General features: G+C 34.7%; 2 protein-coding genes and 1 long non-coding RNA gene across 3 annotated transcripts; 1 reads left to right on the forward strand and 2 right to left on the reverse strand.

Annotated features, from left to right (window-relative positions):
- The first annotated feature begins 4,351 nt into the window (after positions 1 to 4,351).
- On the forward strand, positions 4,352 to 8,581 carry LOC105971190 (multicopper oxidase LPR1). The gene is made up of 4 exons (XM_088826371.1): positions 4,352 to 4,829; positions 6,424 to 7,884; positions 7,992 to 8,055; positions 8,128 to 8,581. Exons 1-3 carry the CDS (start codon positions 4,617 to 4,619, stop codon positions 8,043 to 8,045), a joined length of 1,728 nt encoding a protein of 575 aa, XP_088682497.1. The 5' UTR covers positions 4,352 to 4,616; the 3' UTR covers positions 8,046 to 8,055; positions 8,128 to 8,581.
- Positions 8,582 to 8,890: 309 nt separating this feature from the next.
- On the reverse strand, positions 8,891 to 10,909 carry LOC105971189 (vignain). The gene is made up of 4 exons (XM_012996040.2): positions 10,468 to 10,909; positions 10,135 to 10,370; positions 9,918 to 10,058; positions 8,891 to 9,271 (listed from the first exon to the last, which is right to left on the reverse strand). Exons 1-4 carry the CDS (start codon positions 10,907 to 10,909, stop codon positions 9,005 to 9,007), a joined length of 1,086 nt encoding a protein of 361 aa, XP_012851494.1. The 3' UTR covers positions 8,891 to 9,004.
- Positions 10,910 to 14,941: 4,032 nt separating this feature from the next.
- LOC105971186 (uncharacterized) lies at positions 14,942 to 15,624 on the reverse strand. Its single transcript, XR_001174028.2, has 2 exons — positions 15,536 to 15,624; positions 14,942 to 15,071 (listed from the first exon to the last, which is right to left on the reverse strand). It is a non-coding gene; the product is annotated as an uncharacterized LOC105971186 (long non-coding RNA).
- Between the last annotated feature and the right edge of the window lie 3,352 nt (positions 15,625 to 18,976).

Here is an 18,976-nt window from a genome sequence, read left to right on the forward strand (position 1 = left end):
ATAGTGGTAATACCGTCTCAACTTCAAAAGCGATTTCGATAATTGTTTACTCCAAATTTTTCAAACCCTGGATGCCATGAGAAAGATATATATATATATATATATATATATATATATATATATATATATATATATATATATATATATATATATATATATATATATATATATATATATATATATATATATATGATGCTAATTACTTAGATCACCTGAGGTAGTGTAGAAAACGAACTGGGAGAGCAAAGCGGATCAGTAGCTTGACAACTTGATGATCCTGAGGTACATGCGATCTTAAAACACATGAACTAAGTCGGGGGTTGATCCGACGGAAACCCCTCCGACGCTCAAGTCAGACGTGCTGATCATAGAAATAGTCCAGAAAATACATATTATAGTATTGCTTAGTTAGTAGGACGTACCTTAAGTAATGAGTTCAAACTTTTATTTATAGCTTAGTTGAGATTGTCGGGCCCAACCTTACTTGAAGATGATTGGACCTCTGTGATAGTGGTCTTCGATATTGGGATCGTGGCCCAGTAGGAAAATAATTTGTGGGTTTCTTTCTTATCCCACTTTCTTAATTAGTAGTGGTTGTAAAAAAAGAAATAATTATCTCAATGGACCGATTCTATGCTTTATTTGTTAGTGACATCTTTGTAATTAATTTTTTATTTATTAATTATTTCATTTATTTGACAATCAATTTCCTATTATGATAATTAAATTTATATAATTTTTTGTCAAGTAAATTTGTATTATAAGATTTATATGATGTTGATATTGTTACTGTAATTTATATCATATTAAATTTTATTATAATAGTGGTAATACCGTCTCAACTTCAAAAGCAATTTCGATAATTGTTTACTCCAAATTTTTCAAACCCTGGATGTCATGAGAAAGATATATATATATATATATATATATATATATATATATGATGATGATGATGATGATGCTAATTACTTAGATCACCTGGGGTAGTGTAGAAAACGAACTGGGAGAGCAAAGCGGATCAGTAGCTTGACAACTTGATGATCCTGAGGTACCTGCGATCTTAAAACACATGAACTAAGTCGGGGGTTGATCCGGCGGAAACCCCTCCGACGCTCAAGTCAGACGTGCTGATCATAGAAATAGTCCAGAGAATACATATTATAGTAGTGCTCAGTTAGTAGGACGTACCTTAAGGAATGAGTTCAAACATATATTTATAGCTTAGTTGAGATTGTCGAGCCCAAACTTTACTTGAATGTAATTGGGCCTCGGTGATAGTGGTCTTTGATATTGGGCTCGTGGCCCAGTAGAAAAATAATTTGTGGGTTTCTTTCTTATCCCACTTTCTTTATTAGTAGTGCTTGTAAAAAAAGAAATAATTATCTCAATGGACCGATTCTATGCTTTCTTTGTTAGTGACATCTTTGTAATTAATTTTTATTTATTAATTATTTCATTTATTTGACAATCAATTTCCTATTATGACAATTAAATTTATATAATCTTTTGTCGAGTAAATTTGTATTATAAGATTTATATGATGTTGATATTGTTACTGTAATTTATATCATATTAAATTTTATTATAATAGTGGTTATACCGTCTCAACTTCAAAAGCGATTCGATAATTGTTTACTCCAAATTTTTCAAACCCTGGATGTCATGAGAAAGATATATATATATATATATATATATATATATATATATATATATATATATATATATATATATATATATATATATATATATATATATATATATATATATATATATATATGATGATAATGCTGCTAATTACTTAGATCACCTGGGGTTAGACCTGGCCACGGTTCGGTTCGGTTCCGGTTCCGGTTCCAAACCGCCGGTTCCGGTTCCGATTTTGGAGGAACCGGAACCGAACCGAAAAAATTCGGTTCCTGGCGGTTCGGTTCCAAACCGGTTCCGGTTCGATTCCGGTTCGGTTCCCGGTTAGAACCGGTAGAACCGCCGGTTCTTAATAATATTTTTTTTTTATTATTATATATATATATATATATATATATATATATATATATATATAGATATATATATATATATATATATATATATATATATATATATATATATATATATATAGAGAGAGAGAGAGAGAGAGAGAGCTAGGAAATTAATTTTTTTTTTTTTTTATAAAAAACCGGTTCAAACGGTTAGAACCGCGGTTCTTACCGTCGGTTCCCGGTTCCAAAAATGAGGAACTAGAACCGAACCGGTTTTTTCGGTTCCGGTTCCGGTTCTGGTCAAACCGGTTCCGGTTCGGTTCTAAAACCGTTGACCTCGGTTCGGTTCCGGTTCCGCATCTGGTTCTAACCGAATCGGTGGTCAGGTCTACCTGGGGTAGTGTAGAAAACGAATTGGGAGAGCAAAGCGGATCAGTAGCTTGACAACTTGATGATCCTGAGGTACCTGCAATTTTAAAACACATGAACTAAGCCGGGGGTTGATCCGGCGGAAACCCCTCCGACGCTCAAGTCAGACGTGCTGATCATAGAAATAGTCCAGAGAATACATATTATAGTATTGTTCAGTTAGTAGGACGTACCTTAAGGAATGAGTTCAAACCTTTATTTATAGCTTAGTTGAGATTGTCGAGCCCAAACTTTACTTGAATGTAATTGGGCCTCGGTGATAGTGGTCTTCGATATTGGGCTCGTGGCCCAGTAAAAAAATAATTTGTGGGTTTCTTTCTTATCCCACTTTCTTTATTAGTAGCATGGTTGTAAAAAAAGAAATAATTATCTCAATGGACCGATTCTATGCTTTCTTTGTTAGTGACATCTTTGTAATTAATTTTTTATTTATTAATTATTTCATTTATTTGACAATCAATTTCCTATTATGACAATTAAATTTATATAATCTTTTGTCGGGTAAATTTGTATTATAAGATTGAGTCATGCTATTTCCACCCTTATATTATCTCATTTCACCACCAAATTTTAAATATATAATATAATACAACATAAAATAACATAAATACCCTTAATAATTAATAATCTTTTAAATCACAATTTTGATCCACCACCGTCACTTCACTCTTCATCTTCTCCAATATTTTATTTTTCTTCATAGACTTCCATAACACAAACCTTTTTAGACCAAAAAAAATTAAAAAAGAAGAAATCAGTTAATCTAGAACGACATAATTAATGTCCATTAAAAAAAAACCTTAAATATATTTATGCTTTAGAAATTACGGCAATTGTTTATTGGTTGTTATCCAGAGAGGAGTGAGAAACTGAGAACAAAAAATGTTCAAGAAAATCAATGAACCGGAATTAAACCAATATCCCAATTGCTATTATTATCTTCTCTAAATTTCTTGGATTTGGATCGCATCGATAAAAAAATTGGAAAGATCCGCCTTTCGAGTTCCTCTATATGGAATATTTATGTTGATCGTATGAACATATAAGTCGAGGAGGAATGCATAGGATGCGGCGGCGCCATGAGCTAGGAGAGGGAGTACTTCCATAGTATTTTTTGAGATTTTTTGCGATGGGGATCCCCGATTGTAGATTCTTTTTATTCATTTTTTTATTTACTGGTGAAATTTATTTATAAAAAAAATGGAATGGTGTTAATTTCCAGAAACATTTTCTTTATGTTGTAATTGAGAAGATGAAGTTAGTAAATTGATGGTGGTGGATTAGAAAAATAATTAAATGAATACGTATGAAGGGTATTTCAGATATTTTATATTATGTTATTTATTTATTTAAATTTTTGGTGGTGAAATGAGATAAAATGAGGGTGGAAATAGCACATCTCATAAGATTTATATGATGTTGATATTGTTACTGTAATTTATATCATATTAAATTTTATTATAATAGTGGTAATACCGTCTCAACTTCAAAAGCAATTTCGATAATTGTTTACTCCAAATTTTTCAAACCCTGGATGTCATGAGAAAGATATATATATATATATATATATATATATATATATATATATATATATATATATATATATCAATGAATGTCGCCCTTAACTTTAATGTATGAGTTATCTAAAATTCAAAACTTGACTCATTCGAGCATAATTTTATCAAACAACATCCAATCTAGCTGATTTAAGTCGGTTTAAAAGGCCAACCCAAAGAGCGACAATATTCGTAATTCGTTGTCAAAATCAAGTTCGGAGTCAAAACAGTAAAATCAAAACAACATTAAAAAAAATGAAAAAATGTAAATATAAAAAAAAATGACAAATGTCATAAAATTGTCCTAGATAGTGCTTTTGTTCATCATGCATGTGTAGTCACAACTTTTAGCGGAGACATCGAAGCCCACAACCACTCGATCATCGAATTGCCTTTTTTTCTTATTCTCCCTTTCCTTGTCATTTCTTCATTATTATTCTCTCTCTATATATCTCTTCCACTAAATATTCAGATTTCTCATTATTATTACTTACCTAAGTATTATCTATTTCTCATCACCCCCCCTACACACAAATCACACACACACACTCTCTCTCTCCTCCCTCTCTCTCTCTCTAGAACTCATTGTATACACACACAACTGCATATACTTAGAGAGAGGCGGAGTATATATAGTATATAAGATTGAAAGAAAATGGTGGGAAAATTATTGATGATTTGGTTAGTTTTGTTGGTGAATAATAATTTTGCATGGGGAGAAGAAAAATATGGAGTTGTAATAAACCCATCAAAATTGGAGATGTTTGTTGATGAATTACCAGACATGCCCAGAATCAAAGCTTTCGATTTCGTCGACGGGTTTCCTGTTCCCAACTCACTCCGAGTTGGCATGTTTCACAAGAAATGGGTAATTTTCTTTATCTTTTTTTTTTTTTTTTTTTTTTTTTTAACTCTACTTGCTACTTTTTATTTTTCTTACATATCTAGAATTTTGGTTGATTTTCTTTGCTCAATATAATTCACTTGTCTTAACATGTGACTATCTGACAGTACTGTATATTTGTCGTACGTGTAATTAGTTTTTATACTTTTTAACTTGGTTAATATTCATAATTAGCTTTGTGATTATTTTTTGTTATTAAAATAAATTAATTAAAAAAAAAAAAAAAAACGAGAAGAGATGTATGCATTCATTTTGTTCGTCAAAGTAAAGAAAGTTAGCTTTGAGCTTTCTATTTTGCAATTTTTTTCCTTGTGCCTTTTTGACTATCTGGTTGCCTTCATTCTTAAATATCCAGCTGGAATTACTTTTTATTTTGGGGTTATTTTTCTATTTTAACTTGTCGGTGAAATTTGTATTATTTTTTTCTAATTTTTAATACAATATTACTTTTTTCTTTTTCTTTTTTTTATTTCTTCAACATTTTTGTCAATATTTCCTATGTTTTTTTGTTGTCTTTATGCTGGACCAGTTCTACTATTACCTTTCTAGGTGATTAGGTTAAGAAAGGTCATTATAGTAATTTTCCATGTCCACTACCAACCAATTATTTGAAAATTTCTCTCTGCATTGGAATACATGTCAGCATAGGATGCCTCTTTATTCAAATCCATACATTGACGTAAAGTTAAACTTCTATAAATCAATATAGATGGACTAATAAAATTTTATTAATTTAATAAAATACTAAATTATAGAACTACAAATTTCCTTTACGTCAAGTCGGACCAGAATAAATTATTATTATTTAAATAAAATTATTAATTTATTGAGTAATAGTTTTTCGAGGTTCTACTGTATTTTAAAGTTGTTTTGAATTGTTACTTCCTCTCAAAGTAACAGTCCGTTTAAATGATTTTTGTTATTATATGCTAATCTCAAATTTTATGCATTTATTACTCTTTTTTAGTTTTACTCGAATTACACATAAATTATTTCAATATAAATTATTTATAAAAATTGCTCCTCTAAATTTACTATTTTATATGCCATATTGTACTTTAATCATTACTTGATTAAAACTAATGGCATCATTCCCCACACATTACTCCAATAGGGGGATTTATTCTTTTTAATTTTTCCTATACTAATTGATAAATAAAATAAGCCCCGGCAACCAAGAAATCAGACTGGGATAATTGTTAAATATGTGACAAAACATGGTGGAAGATCATCTAAACAAGATATTTGGTGGACTACACCATTTCATTCTTTCATAACATTATTTTTATTCAATCAAATAATCTTTATAGTGGCAACATATCAAATCACTTGCATATCATGACCAAAAACCGGTCAAATCTGCCAATAATGTATTTAATATTTAGATCTTGAACTTTGTTACTGTATTTTTGTATTTTTACATGAAGTTAGATGTTACACCTGATTATTTATATTGGGTGGATTTGAACCGTAGTTCTTGAACTTTGTTACTGCATAAGCAATTTCAATCAAGACTTTCTAATTAAACTTTCTAATTTTTTTTTTTTTTTTCTTGCAGAACTTTCATAGAGACCTCCCACCGACGCAAGTGTTCGCATACGGTACATCGAAAGAACACGCAACGGTACCCGGGCCCACAATAGAAGCCCTGCATGGAATTAGCACACACATAAAATGGACCAATCACCTCCCCTCAAAGCACATATTGCCATGGGACCCCACCATTCCCACCGCCATCCCCCACACTAGAAATGGCGGCATCCCCACCGTCGTCCACCTCCACGGCGGCATCGACGAACCCGAGAGCGACGGCAACTCCATGTCGTGGTTCACTTCCGACTTCAAAGAGCGGGGCCCGTCTTGGACCAAGAAAACCTACCGCTACCACAACGCCCAACACCCCGGCACACTATGGTACCACGACCACGCCATGGGGTTGACCAGAGTCAACCTTCTCGCTGGCCTTATCGGGGCCTACGTCATCCGAGACCCGCATGTCGAGCTCCCCCTCGGACTCCCCTATGACCGAGAGTTTGACCGTCCGTTGGTTGTGTTCGATCGGAGCTTCTACACCGACGGTTCAATTTTCATGAATTTGACGGGGAATAATCCGTCCATACATCCTCAATGGCAACCGGAGTATTTTGGAGACACGATCGTGGTCAACGGGAAGGCGTGGCCCCGCATGACCGTACGTCGGAGGAAGTACCGTTTTAGGATTATCAACGCGAGCAACGCGAGATTCTTCAAATTCTTCTTTGATAACGGTTTAGGGTTCGTCCTCGTGGGGTCCGATTCGGCCTATAATGAGAAGCCCGTTAAGATGAACGATCTCCTACTAGCACCGTCCGAAATTGCCGACGTGGTGGTTGACTTTTCTAAGTCAAAGTCCGATTCGGTTATCCTGTCCAACGACGCAGCGTATCCCTACCCCTCGGGAGACCCCGTCAACGAAGCGAATAGCAAAGTCATGAAGTTCATTATCAAGGCCGGACACGAGTTGGAAACGTCGAGAATTCCGAGAAAATTGGTCAAGTATCCTTCCGCGGATTTATCCTCCGCATCGGTCACACGGTACATTAGCCTATACGAGTACACGAGCGACACCGATGAGCCCACGCATTTATACATCAATGGGAAATCGTACGAATCTCCGGCGACGGAGACTCCTAAGGTGGGGTCCACCGAGATATGGAACGTGATCAATTTGACGGAGGATAATCACCCGTTGCATATACATTTGGGGCTATTTGTGGCATTGGATCAAACGGAGTTGGTGGATGTCGATGAATTCAAAGAATGCATGTCCAAAACCAACGATGCGGTTAAATGCCAAGTGGACAAGTATGCACGTGGTAAGAAGGTGGGAGTGCCCGCGCATGAAAAAGGATGGAAAAATGTGTACAAAATGATGCCCGGATATGTGACCAAGATATTAGTTAGGTTTTCGTACATTCACACGAACAATTCGTATCCTTTTGATGCAACCGCTGAGCCGGGATATGTCTACCATTGCCATGTAAGCGGTTCTACCTTAATCATGCATACTTATTCGTACCGTTGCTCTATTTTCTCCTTCATTTTTATTAATGAGATTTTTTCTTTAATTAATAATTAATTCTGCAGATTCTGGATCATGAAGATAATGCTATGATGAGGCCGTTGAAATTCACCTACTGATGATATATATATATATATATATATATATATATATATATATATATATATATATATATATATATATATATATATATATATATACATATATATATATGCAGACGAATTTTGAGGCTCGGTAACTGGAAATTAGTCTTACATATGTTGATTGCATACATGTGTTACTAGACACATTTTTGCACAAAAATATTTAAATGTAAAAAAAAATGGATATGAAAAGAATAAATTTATGATGATTTTATTATATAAGTTATATGAAAATTTACCGAACTAAAATATTGATCAGTCTTCAATCATATGTTTGTTTGTTTTAAGGTAAATTACGTTCACCTTTGAGGTAAGGTTAAACTACCGAAAAAAATTCCTTATGTTTGGGTAATTACAACTACACTCAAGTATGAATCTTTTCACACGTTCACCCTTATGGTGTCAAATTTAACAGAATTTTCTAGATTCCGTGTAAAGTTCTCTAGTTTTTACTCGTTTTGTAAAAAAATGCAGTTTCTGATCACATTCCGATATTTACAAGTCAAGAGACACATCTTATGATTATCTTGTTTGAAAATGTGGAGCTCGAATGAGATAAAACGGGTACAAACTGAAAAATATTCCACATATCTAGAAGATTTCAATAAATTTGACATCGTAAGGATAGACGTGAAATTCATAATTGAGAAAATGATCGTAATTATCCAAATATTAGGTGTTTTTACGTAATTGGACCGGACCAAGGGGGTTCCCTAATTTACCCTTTATTTTAAGTACTGAACTAATTGTGAGTTTCACAGTTAATCACATGTTTTAAGTACTGAAGTTAATTTAAAAAAAAAATATATGTTCAAGTTAATTGATTCAAAGAGGGTTGGAAGAACACATAGTTTGATAATATATAGAACAATTTATTTAATCATTAGATATATAGTTCAAAGGAATCAACAGTTTTCAGAAAATGAAACTGTGGCTCAGAGTTCATCGTTGAGTGATGAGTCAGCATCTTCTCCGGGATTATTTGATGAGTTCTTGATTGGATAAGACGCCATCATTGCTATGCCACATAAGCCCTCTTTCGCTTCGGTCCCACGTTTCATCCTAATGTAACCCTTCTCGCCCCATTCGCCTCCCCACGAGTTTTTCACCGTCCAGTATTTTGTTCCGTCGCGTGTTGTTCCGTACCCTACGATTGCCACCCCGTGATCAAGTTCTGTGCCGCATTCCCCTGTGAACACTCCCTATATATATCACCCCAGATAAGAAATTGAAGATCTTGTTTTACCATATAAAACATTTAGCGACAAGCTTAAATATAAGCACTCTACTAGTGTTATGGTTTATATGTGTTGTTAGTTGGGATGAAAATCGGATGAATTTGATCAGAATTAGCACTTTCGGAAGACTTCAGACTTTTTTCCAAGTGAAAAACCAATTCCAATATGTGCCAAAAAAAATCATTTCGGAAATTGGAAAGAATAAAACTTCATTCTATTTCCGAGATATTCGGATCAGAATCGACGAAAATCGGAACTTGAAAATTGGAATGAAAGCAATTTTGTTCCAAAATTTTCGGATCAGAGTCATCAGAATTTGAAATATTTCAAATTTTTAGCCACCTAAAGTAATTTTTTTTTTAATAATATTGATATTATCAGTGTAATTTTTGAAGAAAGTAATCTTAAATATCAGAAATTAAAATCGAACCAGAATTCGGAATCACATATATATTTCAATTCCGATTATAAAAAAGAAAATCGGGAAAATTTCGAATCGAAGTTTAGAAAATTCAAAATGAAAAAAAATTATTTCATAATCAGAATCAGAAATTTTGTTCCAATTTCCACCTCTAGTTCTGAACTTAGTATGCACAAATTTATAGTTTACCTCAGAGTAGAACTGGAAATCAGAACCTCCAGCATCTATAGCAACCGATATAGGCTGATTAGCCGCTGCTTTCAACAACGCTTCTTCGTCGTTAATCGGAACGTTTTCATGTCCGTCAATTGCGACAGCTGGAGAGTTCGCCTGCAGCAGCAGAATATGAAGACATTATTATATGTTCAATATTATGATTTAATTTGTTGCAAATATATGATTTTACCTTTTTGCCATCACACTTTCCATTTGCAGCTGTGTAAGGATAGTTTTTCTCTGTTGTGATCCCTCCTTTCTTTTTAATAAAATCAAATGCCCAATCCATCAATCCTCCATTACAACCTTGATTCTGCTCAGTGTCACAATCCACAAGTTCTTGCTCGGACAAAGATACCAAGTTATTCGTCTTTATATGATTTATCCCTTCCACCGCCACGACAGTCGAAAACGCCCAACAACTACCTATAAAAGGATAAAAAAAACTATATTTTGATTAATAATTCTAATTATTGTACGAAAATTAAATCAAATAAAAATGGCAAAATATATATAAATTTACCACATTGCCCTTGATCTTTGACACCGGTGACGGATCCTTTCTCCCTCCAATCAACGGAGAGCGGAACGGTGCGTACATTTTCGTACATAAATGTTCCGTTTCCTCGTACATTTCCTTGGACCATACGATGATGTTTCACCTTTGCTCCGGCATAGACGCTCTTAAACTCGTGGCTAGTCATATCCGCAAATTTATTCAATTTCAACTTATAAGGATTGTCCTTTTTATTGAAATTGTTTACGTAATGAGCGTTAGCCTTAAACACGTTGAAGCGCTTGTGCTTATCATCTATGCTCTTCGAGACAGTGTGGTGGCTCCTCCACCTCTCGTATAAATCCCACATCTTCTCTTCGGTCTCCAATTCGTTCTCGTGGAAATCGAAACTTTCCACGAGACCGGTAATTAGAACCAATGAGAGAATAGCTAGCAAGAATTTCATCATTTCGTTTTTCAAGAAAATTATAAATGTGATGATTTTTATTTATTTTTTTTATTTTTTTTGGTTTGGTGAGTGTTGTGAATATTTTAGAGAATGGGAGAGAAGAGCCCTTTAAATAGAAGGGGTGTGAAGTCACAAAGGATGGGAATTTGGTTGTTACTAATTATGGGGCAAAATAATAATTAAGAAAGAATAGTGGGTGTTGTTTTCAAGATTGGATAAAAGAATTATGGGGAGAGCAACAATATGGATATGAACTTGCTTAGAGAAGCAATTATATATGTTGGTTCTTATAATTGATTTCTGTTCTAACAAAACAAACGAAAAAATAAATACACAAAGAATATAAATTATTTCAAAATTGTTTGTGTGAAATTGTAAAATACGGGATATGCGTATATATACCATTGCCATGTAAGCGCTTCTACCTTAATCACGTACGCGCTCTTATTCATACAAGTCGAACAAAATATGTTTTCAAAGCTTTTGACAACCTTAAACAAGAGAAAATTTGTTTGGAATAAATGGGAGTTTATTTTGCAAAACTAACGATTGCACTATATTTTTCTCCTACATGTTTATTAATGAGATTTTTCTTTAATAATTTTGTTATATAAACATGATATTACAATTGTGAGCTTGACAAGTTAAAAGTATTCAAAGAGGGATGAAAGTATGAGTTTTCCTTTATTTCTTGGGTTAAATACAGTTTGCACTTTTGTACTATTGCCGTTGTCGCATTTACCCTCCTGAACTATCAATTGCGACAAAATAACCCTTCCGCTAACAACCGTTAGTCTTTCTATCCATTAAAGATGATGTGGCGCATTGACCAAAGTGCTCGATCTTTTTCAGACAATCATACCCTATAAGTAAATATTTGAGAAAAATAAAGCAAATGAAATAAACTCTAGTATTTAAAAAAATGGCAAACAATTATTAAAAACAATAGTAATAACGTGTAAAATGCATAAATATTTGAAACACGATAAAACCATAAAAATATTTTGTTTACTTTCGGAACGATAAAAAAAATATTTTTAATTGTTGATTCAATTTTTTTATAAAAAAATTAAATTTTAACAACAATTAGTTCATCTTCATAGTATACCTCTCTTCTTTTTCCCAATTTTTTTCCTGCTTCAATTGAATTCCATTATTATATTTATATTTAAATCATCGAAAAGACAAAAAAAATAAAGAAAAAAAGAAAAGGATAACAGGAGCAGCAACATCATGAACGCATACATTCATCAGATAAGAACATTAAGATTTTTGTTCCAAATAATTCTTAGAAATATTCTCATAAAATTTGCACCCTAGGAAGAGAAAACTCTTGAATCTCTAGACTTCAGTTTTCAATTGTTAAAGAAATTCGGAGAATTACGTTCGGATGGAAGAAAATTCTCAAGTTGCAGAAGTTTCAAAATTCACATGCTTAACGGTCTCTAAATGCTCCCTACGAAAATGGTATATATTTTAAAGCAGTTCAATGAAAACTATTGACAATTAAAATACCATATAGATAACTTACTCAATGTAAGGTTGAACTTCGTCACAGTTGAAAAGGCAATAGTTGTGTGCCTTCTCCATTAAATCATAATTGAGGACTTTGTACTTAGGATGTACATCACTATCATTTGATACTCCCAAGAATATTGAAAATGCACTTTGTGGTTCATCATCACAAAGTGTAGCACAGGAGTTTTCGGTGTATAGTGAGCAAAAGTTTAAGCATTCCTCAGTGACGTAACATTCGGCAATAGAGCCTTCAGGACACTTTTTATTCTGGACAAAACTCTTTAAGTGGCCCAAATATCTATGTCAAAGGAAATTTTATAAAGATTAGATTTTATTATAATAAGTTAATGGAAATTAAATATGACATCAGCTCTTGAAAAAATTATAAATACCTCTCTATTGGATACATCCATCGATGATGCACTGGTCCGGCAACCATTGCTTCATGAGCTATGTGAACCGGCAAATGCATCATCACAACAAAGAATGATGGGGGGAACAATTTCTCAAGATTGCATAGTACTTTTACAATATCAGAGTGTAGTTTTTGAAAATCTTCAACTGTGTTGGTTTTGGAACATAAGCCTCGAAAAAAACTACACAATTGAATAATAGTACAAGCCATCTTGTTAGGTAACCCCACATTTCGAATTGCCAATGGAAGCAATTGTTGCACCAATACATGATAGTCATGGCTCTCCAGTCCCCCTACTTTGTATTCATTCACACAACGGGCTATATTGGATGCATAGCCGTTAGGAACCTTAATGTTTGATATAACATCACAAAGCGATTTCTTAGACTGGACAGACATCTTGTGATACTTCCCAAGTTTTGGGACTAGAGTGGGAAAACGTGGACCAATCTTACCAGATGGTGGTTTTTTTTATTTTTTCAATGTCCTCCTTTGCATTTTCAAAACCATCATTTTTGCTAAGAAGATTTAATAGCCACTTTAGTAGCAATTCCCCAATGTTCTTCTCAATATGCATGACATCCAGGTTATGACGTATCAAATTATCTTTCCAATAAGGCAATTCAAAGAAAATACTTCTCTTTCTCCATTGAGAATCTCTATGAACTGCTTGGCCTACGCCAAATACAACATCGATTCCCTCCGTTTTTGATAAGACATCTTCCCCGGATGGTGGAGGTGGTGCCCCTTCCTCTGGAAAGCGGCTATGTCCCATAAAACATTGTTTGTTTGACTTGTACAAACGCTCAGATACGGTATCTTCAGCACAGCTAGGACAAGCAAGATAACCGCTTGTGCTCCACCCCGATAAATTACCAAGTGCCGGGAAGTCATTAATAGTCCACAAGAGGGCCGCTCGCATATTAAAGTACTGTTTGGTGGACATATCAAAAGTTTGAATTCCCGAAATCCACAACTCCTTCAACTCATCTATCAATGGTTGCAAATAAACATCAATGCCATTTTTAGGTCCCTTGGGACCAGAAATAAGCAATGACATCATCATATGAGAACGTTGCATGCACAAATTTGGTGGCAAATTGTAAATCATTACAATGACAGGCCACGTGCTATACTTGCTACTTAATGATCCAAAAGGATTGAAACCATCTGTAGCCAAACCTAGCCTTACGTTTCGGGATTGCAAAGAAAATGACTCATGTTTCTTATCGAACTCTTTCCACGCATCGGAATCAGCGGGATGCCTGAGAACTCCATCGTCACATCGAGTCTCCGCATGCCATCTCATGTTAATGGATGTTCTCTCACAGATAAATAAACTCTTAAGCCTCGGAATCAAGGGGAAGTGTCGCAAAACCTTTTTGGGTACTCTTTTGTGGCGAGTGGTTGAAGAGCTCGGCTGGTTCTCCATGGAAGTCTTCCATCGTGAAGCATTGCAGACTCTACATGAATCTAAGTCTGCATCATCCTTCCAGAACAACATGCAATCATTCTCACATGCATCAATTTTCACATAACCACACCCCAATTTCCCAATCAACTTCTTAACTTTGTAAAAAGTGTCGGGAATATTTAGACCAGGAATTTTTTTAATTAGTTGGAGTGTGTCTGAAAACGTCTTATCGCTCATCTTGCCTCGAGATTTAATTTTGTAGAATTCCAACACGAATGAAAGTTTAGAATTTTCTTGGCATCCATCATATAGAGGGATACACCACTCTTCAATGAGTTTACGAAAATCATCAACTTCCGGTGTGGATTCTTCCAATGATTCGTGTTGATCGGGATGAACACATGCTTGCAACAATTCTTCCATGTTCTCACGACCGCTCGCACCACCATCAGTTTCATGATTCACCTCTTCAACTTCAGAAATTCTGAAATCAGCAGCTTCATTTGTTTCACAAACCTGATGCCCGAGACGATATTCTTCCTCAGACTCTAGATGCATTACCCATTGGCCTAAACCATAAGATTTATCCCAACCCCTCCAAAGTAAATGTCCATGGACAAATTCCCGATCCCCAATTTTTCTACACTCACAATCTCGACATGGACATCGTATTTTATTATCAATCGCAGCCTTATTAAAAGCAAAATCCAAAAATTCTTCACAACCCTTTTGAAATGCATCTAATCGATGATCATCTATCAAAACCCAACTCCTATCCTTTGCCATTTTGTAGTAAGTAAATAGTCTTACTGATGCTGGTAAAAAATAGCATGACAAATATTTCAGTTATTCAAAATATTGTTTTTATTATGTAGAATGCATTAATTAATATAGAAAAAAAAATAATCGAAATGAGAAGAAATTTTTCCGAACTCCCAATATTGCCCCCTTTACCACTTTACCACTTTTTCCGAAATGAGAAGAAATTTTACGGAACCACGCACACAAATATTTCTTATTAACATAATAATCATATAATCAGTTTTTACATAATTATTCATTTATTTATAAATCAATTGCTAAAAAGAATTATTCAATATTTAATAAGTATTTTTAATAAATGGAAATGTAGATTGTCTTCTACTATTTAGAACGCATAAAAATCGAAAGGAAGAGATAAGTTGCATCATATAAGTTTGCGTTAACATGCGACAACAAAGTTGAATGAATACAGAAAAACTTTGTCGTGGTAAAGGTGAGGGAAAGGATAATTTCTTACTCGAGAAAGTCTAAATGTGAAAAACTTGCGCTTCCCTTTCCAGCTATACTTGATTAGTTGCGTTCCTTTCTTCAAAGCAATGAGTACCTTCAGTCAACAAGTCAACAAAATTAAGAGAGTTGTTCATAAGTGCATTATCAAATAAAGAGACCCCCAAATACACCCCCAAATACAGCAAATACACCCCCAAATACACCCCATAATCAGCAAAAACACCCCCAAATACACCCCAAAATCAGCAAATACACCCCCAAATACACTCCAAAATCAACAAATACACCCCAAATTCAGCACACATATAAACATTGAATCAACACATACGCAAAAAATCAGCACACACATACACATTAAATCAACACATACACACAAAATCAGCACACATACACAAATATCCATACACGTTGTCTTTGTTTTATTTGTAATTGGGGAGAAATTAAAGGAAAATTACAGAAATTACAGTTTCTTAATCACCTTAAATACAAAATCGATAATAATTTTTGACATTCAGGAAAAAAAAACGGAATTTTTCGAAAACTGATATCGGATCCGAAATCATAATCTCATAATTATTCCAGTTTCAATAAATAAACAAATTGGAATTTGTAATGAAAAATATTGTTTCAAAATCGAAAAATCAGAAATTTTGTTCCAATTTTTCGAAAACTGATATCGAATGCATGTCTTAATAAAAAAGAAACAAAAAATAGGCAATAATGAAGATTATACCTCGACAGTCTGCACACGGTTCCACCAAACTTTGAAACGGCAGCTTTCACAAATGAGGCGGCGGCAAGGCAACGGCAGAGGCGGCGGCAAGACACCGGATCAGAGATCCCTAACAGTAGAGAGAGAGAGAGAGTGAGAATGGGGGAGTTTGATGGCGTAGGTTACAAATTAAGATTAGGGCAGTTTGGTGGCCGGTAATGGTGGAAGCGCGCCGGCAGAACGACGCCGCCACCGGCGACGGTAGAGTCGAGAGAGAGAGAGAGAGAGAGAGAGAGAGAGAGAGAGAGAGAGAGAGAGAGAGAGAGAGAGAGAGAGAGAGAGAGAGAGAGAGAGAGAGAGAGAGAGAGAGAGAGAGAGAGAGAGAGAGAGAGAGAGAGTGGAGAATTGGGCTGAAACGAATTAGGTTTTTAACCCAATTCTTTTATGCGACGAATTCCACCGAATCGACGCGAACATGAAATAAAAATAAATCTTAAATTAATTACTAGCGTCGATTTCATATCAATCGTCGCAACAAAATAATAAAAAATTAATTCCATTGCGACGTTTATATATTCATAGCAATCTGGGCTCCAAAATTTGGGAAAGAGAAAACACTTGCGACGTTTCATATACATATTCGTCGCAATATTTATTAAAAACTTATAAAAGGAAAATAATTTATTCTAACTGCGACGTTTTTCTGAAATCGACGCAACGGGAAAAAATAAATGCAATTTGTTTGCGCCGTTTAGTCACAATTCGTCGCAGCTAACATAATAAATAAAATAAAAATTATTCTAATTGCGACGATGTTCATTTCGTCGCAGGGATTGAAGAAAAAAATATTTTTTTTCAAACGCCTGGCGACGATTATCTCTATTTCGTCGCTATAATATAATTTTAAAAAAAAAAAATTACTTTGCGCGACCTTTGTCGCTTTTTCGTCTCAAAAATATGTGAAAATTATTTTGTTTTCTCCTTGCGGCGTTTATGAAATTATTCGACGCAACACAGCGACGATAATCGTGTTTCGTCGCCAAGGTTTTGAGTCAAAAGCGGGATTTAAACTATTGCGACTAATGTAGTAGGAATCGTCGCAATTTTGCGACGATTTTTATTTAGTCACAAATTTTAACGTCGCCAGAACTGTGTTTTGGCCTAGTGTGGCATCAGTATAAGTGTGCAAACTGTATTTAACACTTATTTTTTTTTCTTTTGTTGGCAAATAAATATTGGAGCGTAATAAATATTGCAAGTATCTAATGAGCAACCTAGCTCAGCCGGTCCAAGGGGTAGTAGTCCAACGAGACTCTCGTCTTGGGCCAATATAAAATAGCAATTTTGTAAGGCCCAGTTAAATTTAGGGTCAAATACAATTTACACCTCTTTACTATTATTATTGTCATTTGCCGCTTGAACTATGAAATGCAATAAAAAAACCCATCATTTTAACAGTCAAGTACTATTAAAATCTTAACATTATTAAGTAGCATGGTACAATTGCATTTTTACCCTTATCCCTGCAAGCATGTGAATTGAAACTTCTGCAACCTGAGTATTACGGGAAAGAAAATATATTGATACTAGTAGTATATATGCCTTTGATATTTAATTGATTTTAATTGATTCATTAGTCAGTAGTTTCCTAGAATAATGATAGCCAATGTACTATATACATATGTATTCTCATTTGTACGAGATCACCAGTTGATTACACATGATTTCCACATCTCTCAATATTCTTTCATGGTACCAGAGCACCGAACCTGGTAAACCTAAACCCCTATAAACGCTTCCGCAACCTATTCTCCATTCACAAAACCATGGGAGACAAAACAAATGACGTGGTGGGAACAACACCAACTAAGGTGATTATCGAAGCCACTGATCCATATTCTCTACATCATTCAGATCATCCAGGGGTAATACTCGTGTTTAGAGTACTCGAAGAAGACAACTATGGCACATGGAGTCGGGCCATGAGAATCAGTTTAAGTGCCAAAAACAAGATTGGATTCATCACAGGTTCGATCAAACCCCTTTCTCCTACAGATGACGATTTCCCGTCTTGGCAACGATGTAATGACATGGTAATCTCTTGGTAATGACATGTGGTGGAATGGAAAAACTCAAGCAAAGAGAAGAAAAAGAAAAAGTCATGCAATTTCTCATGAGATTGAACGACAGTTATGCTGCTGTTCGAAGGCAAATCTTATTGATGCAACCCTTACCTGATACACGGAGGGTTTATTCTCTTGTTCTTCAGCAAGAAAAGCAGGCCGAAGTTTCTCTTAATCGCGGGAATCTGAACCACCATGCAATGCTTACAAATCGAGATAATAAGGTGACTCAAAGGCAAAGGACGCCCCTGCATTGCTCTTACTGTGATCGAGATAATCATAGCATAGAGAAGTGTTTTTACCTACATGGTTTTCCAGTGGGCCACAAATTACATGGAAAGAACATAAAGCTTCCCAATCAGCGGCGTCCAACCGCAAATAATGTGAACCTAGAGACAGACAAAATTTTCGAAACGAGTGGAAAGTCTCTCACGGGGGATGACGTGCCAAAATTTACTTCGGATGAATACAACCAATTGATGGCGATGCTACGAAAATCCAATACTGATGGTAACCAACAACACTTCATCAATGCCGTAGGTAACATCATGCATTCATCTGGAACTTTTGCAGGTATAACACAATCACGTTTGTGTTGGATCATTGATAGCGG

This window comes from Erythranthe guttata, chromosome 12, assembly GCF_056151865.1.
Source record: "Erythranthe guttata isolate IM_541 chromosome 12, IM_541, whole genome shotgun sequence".
Taxonomy (NCBI): Eukaryota; Viridiplantae; Streptophyta; class Magnoliopsida; order Lamiales; family Phrymaceae; genus Erythranthe; species Erythranthe guttata.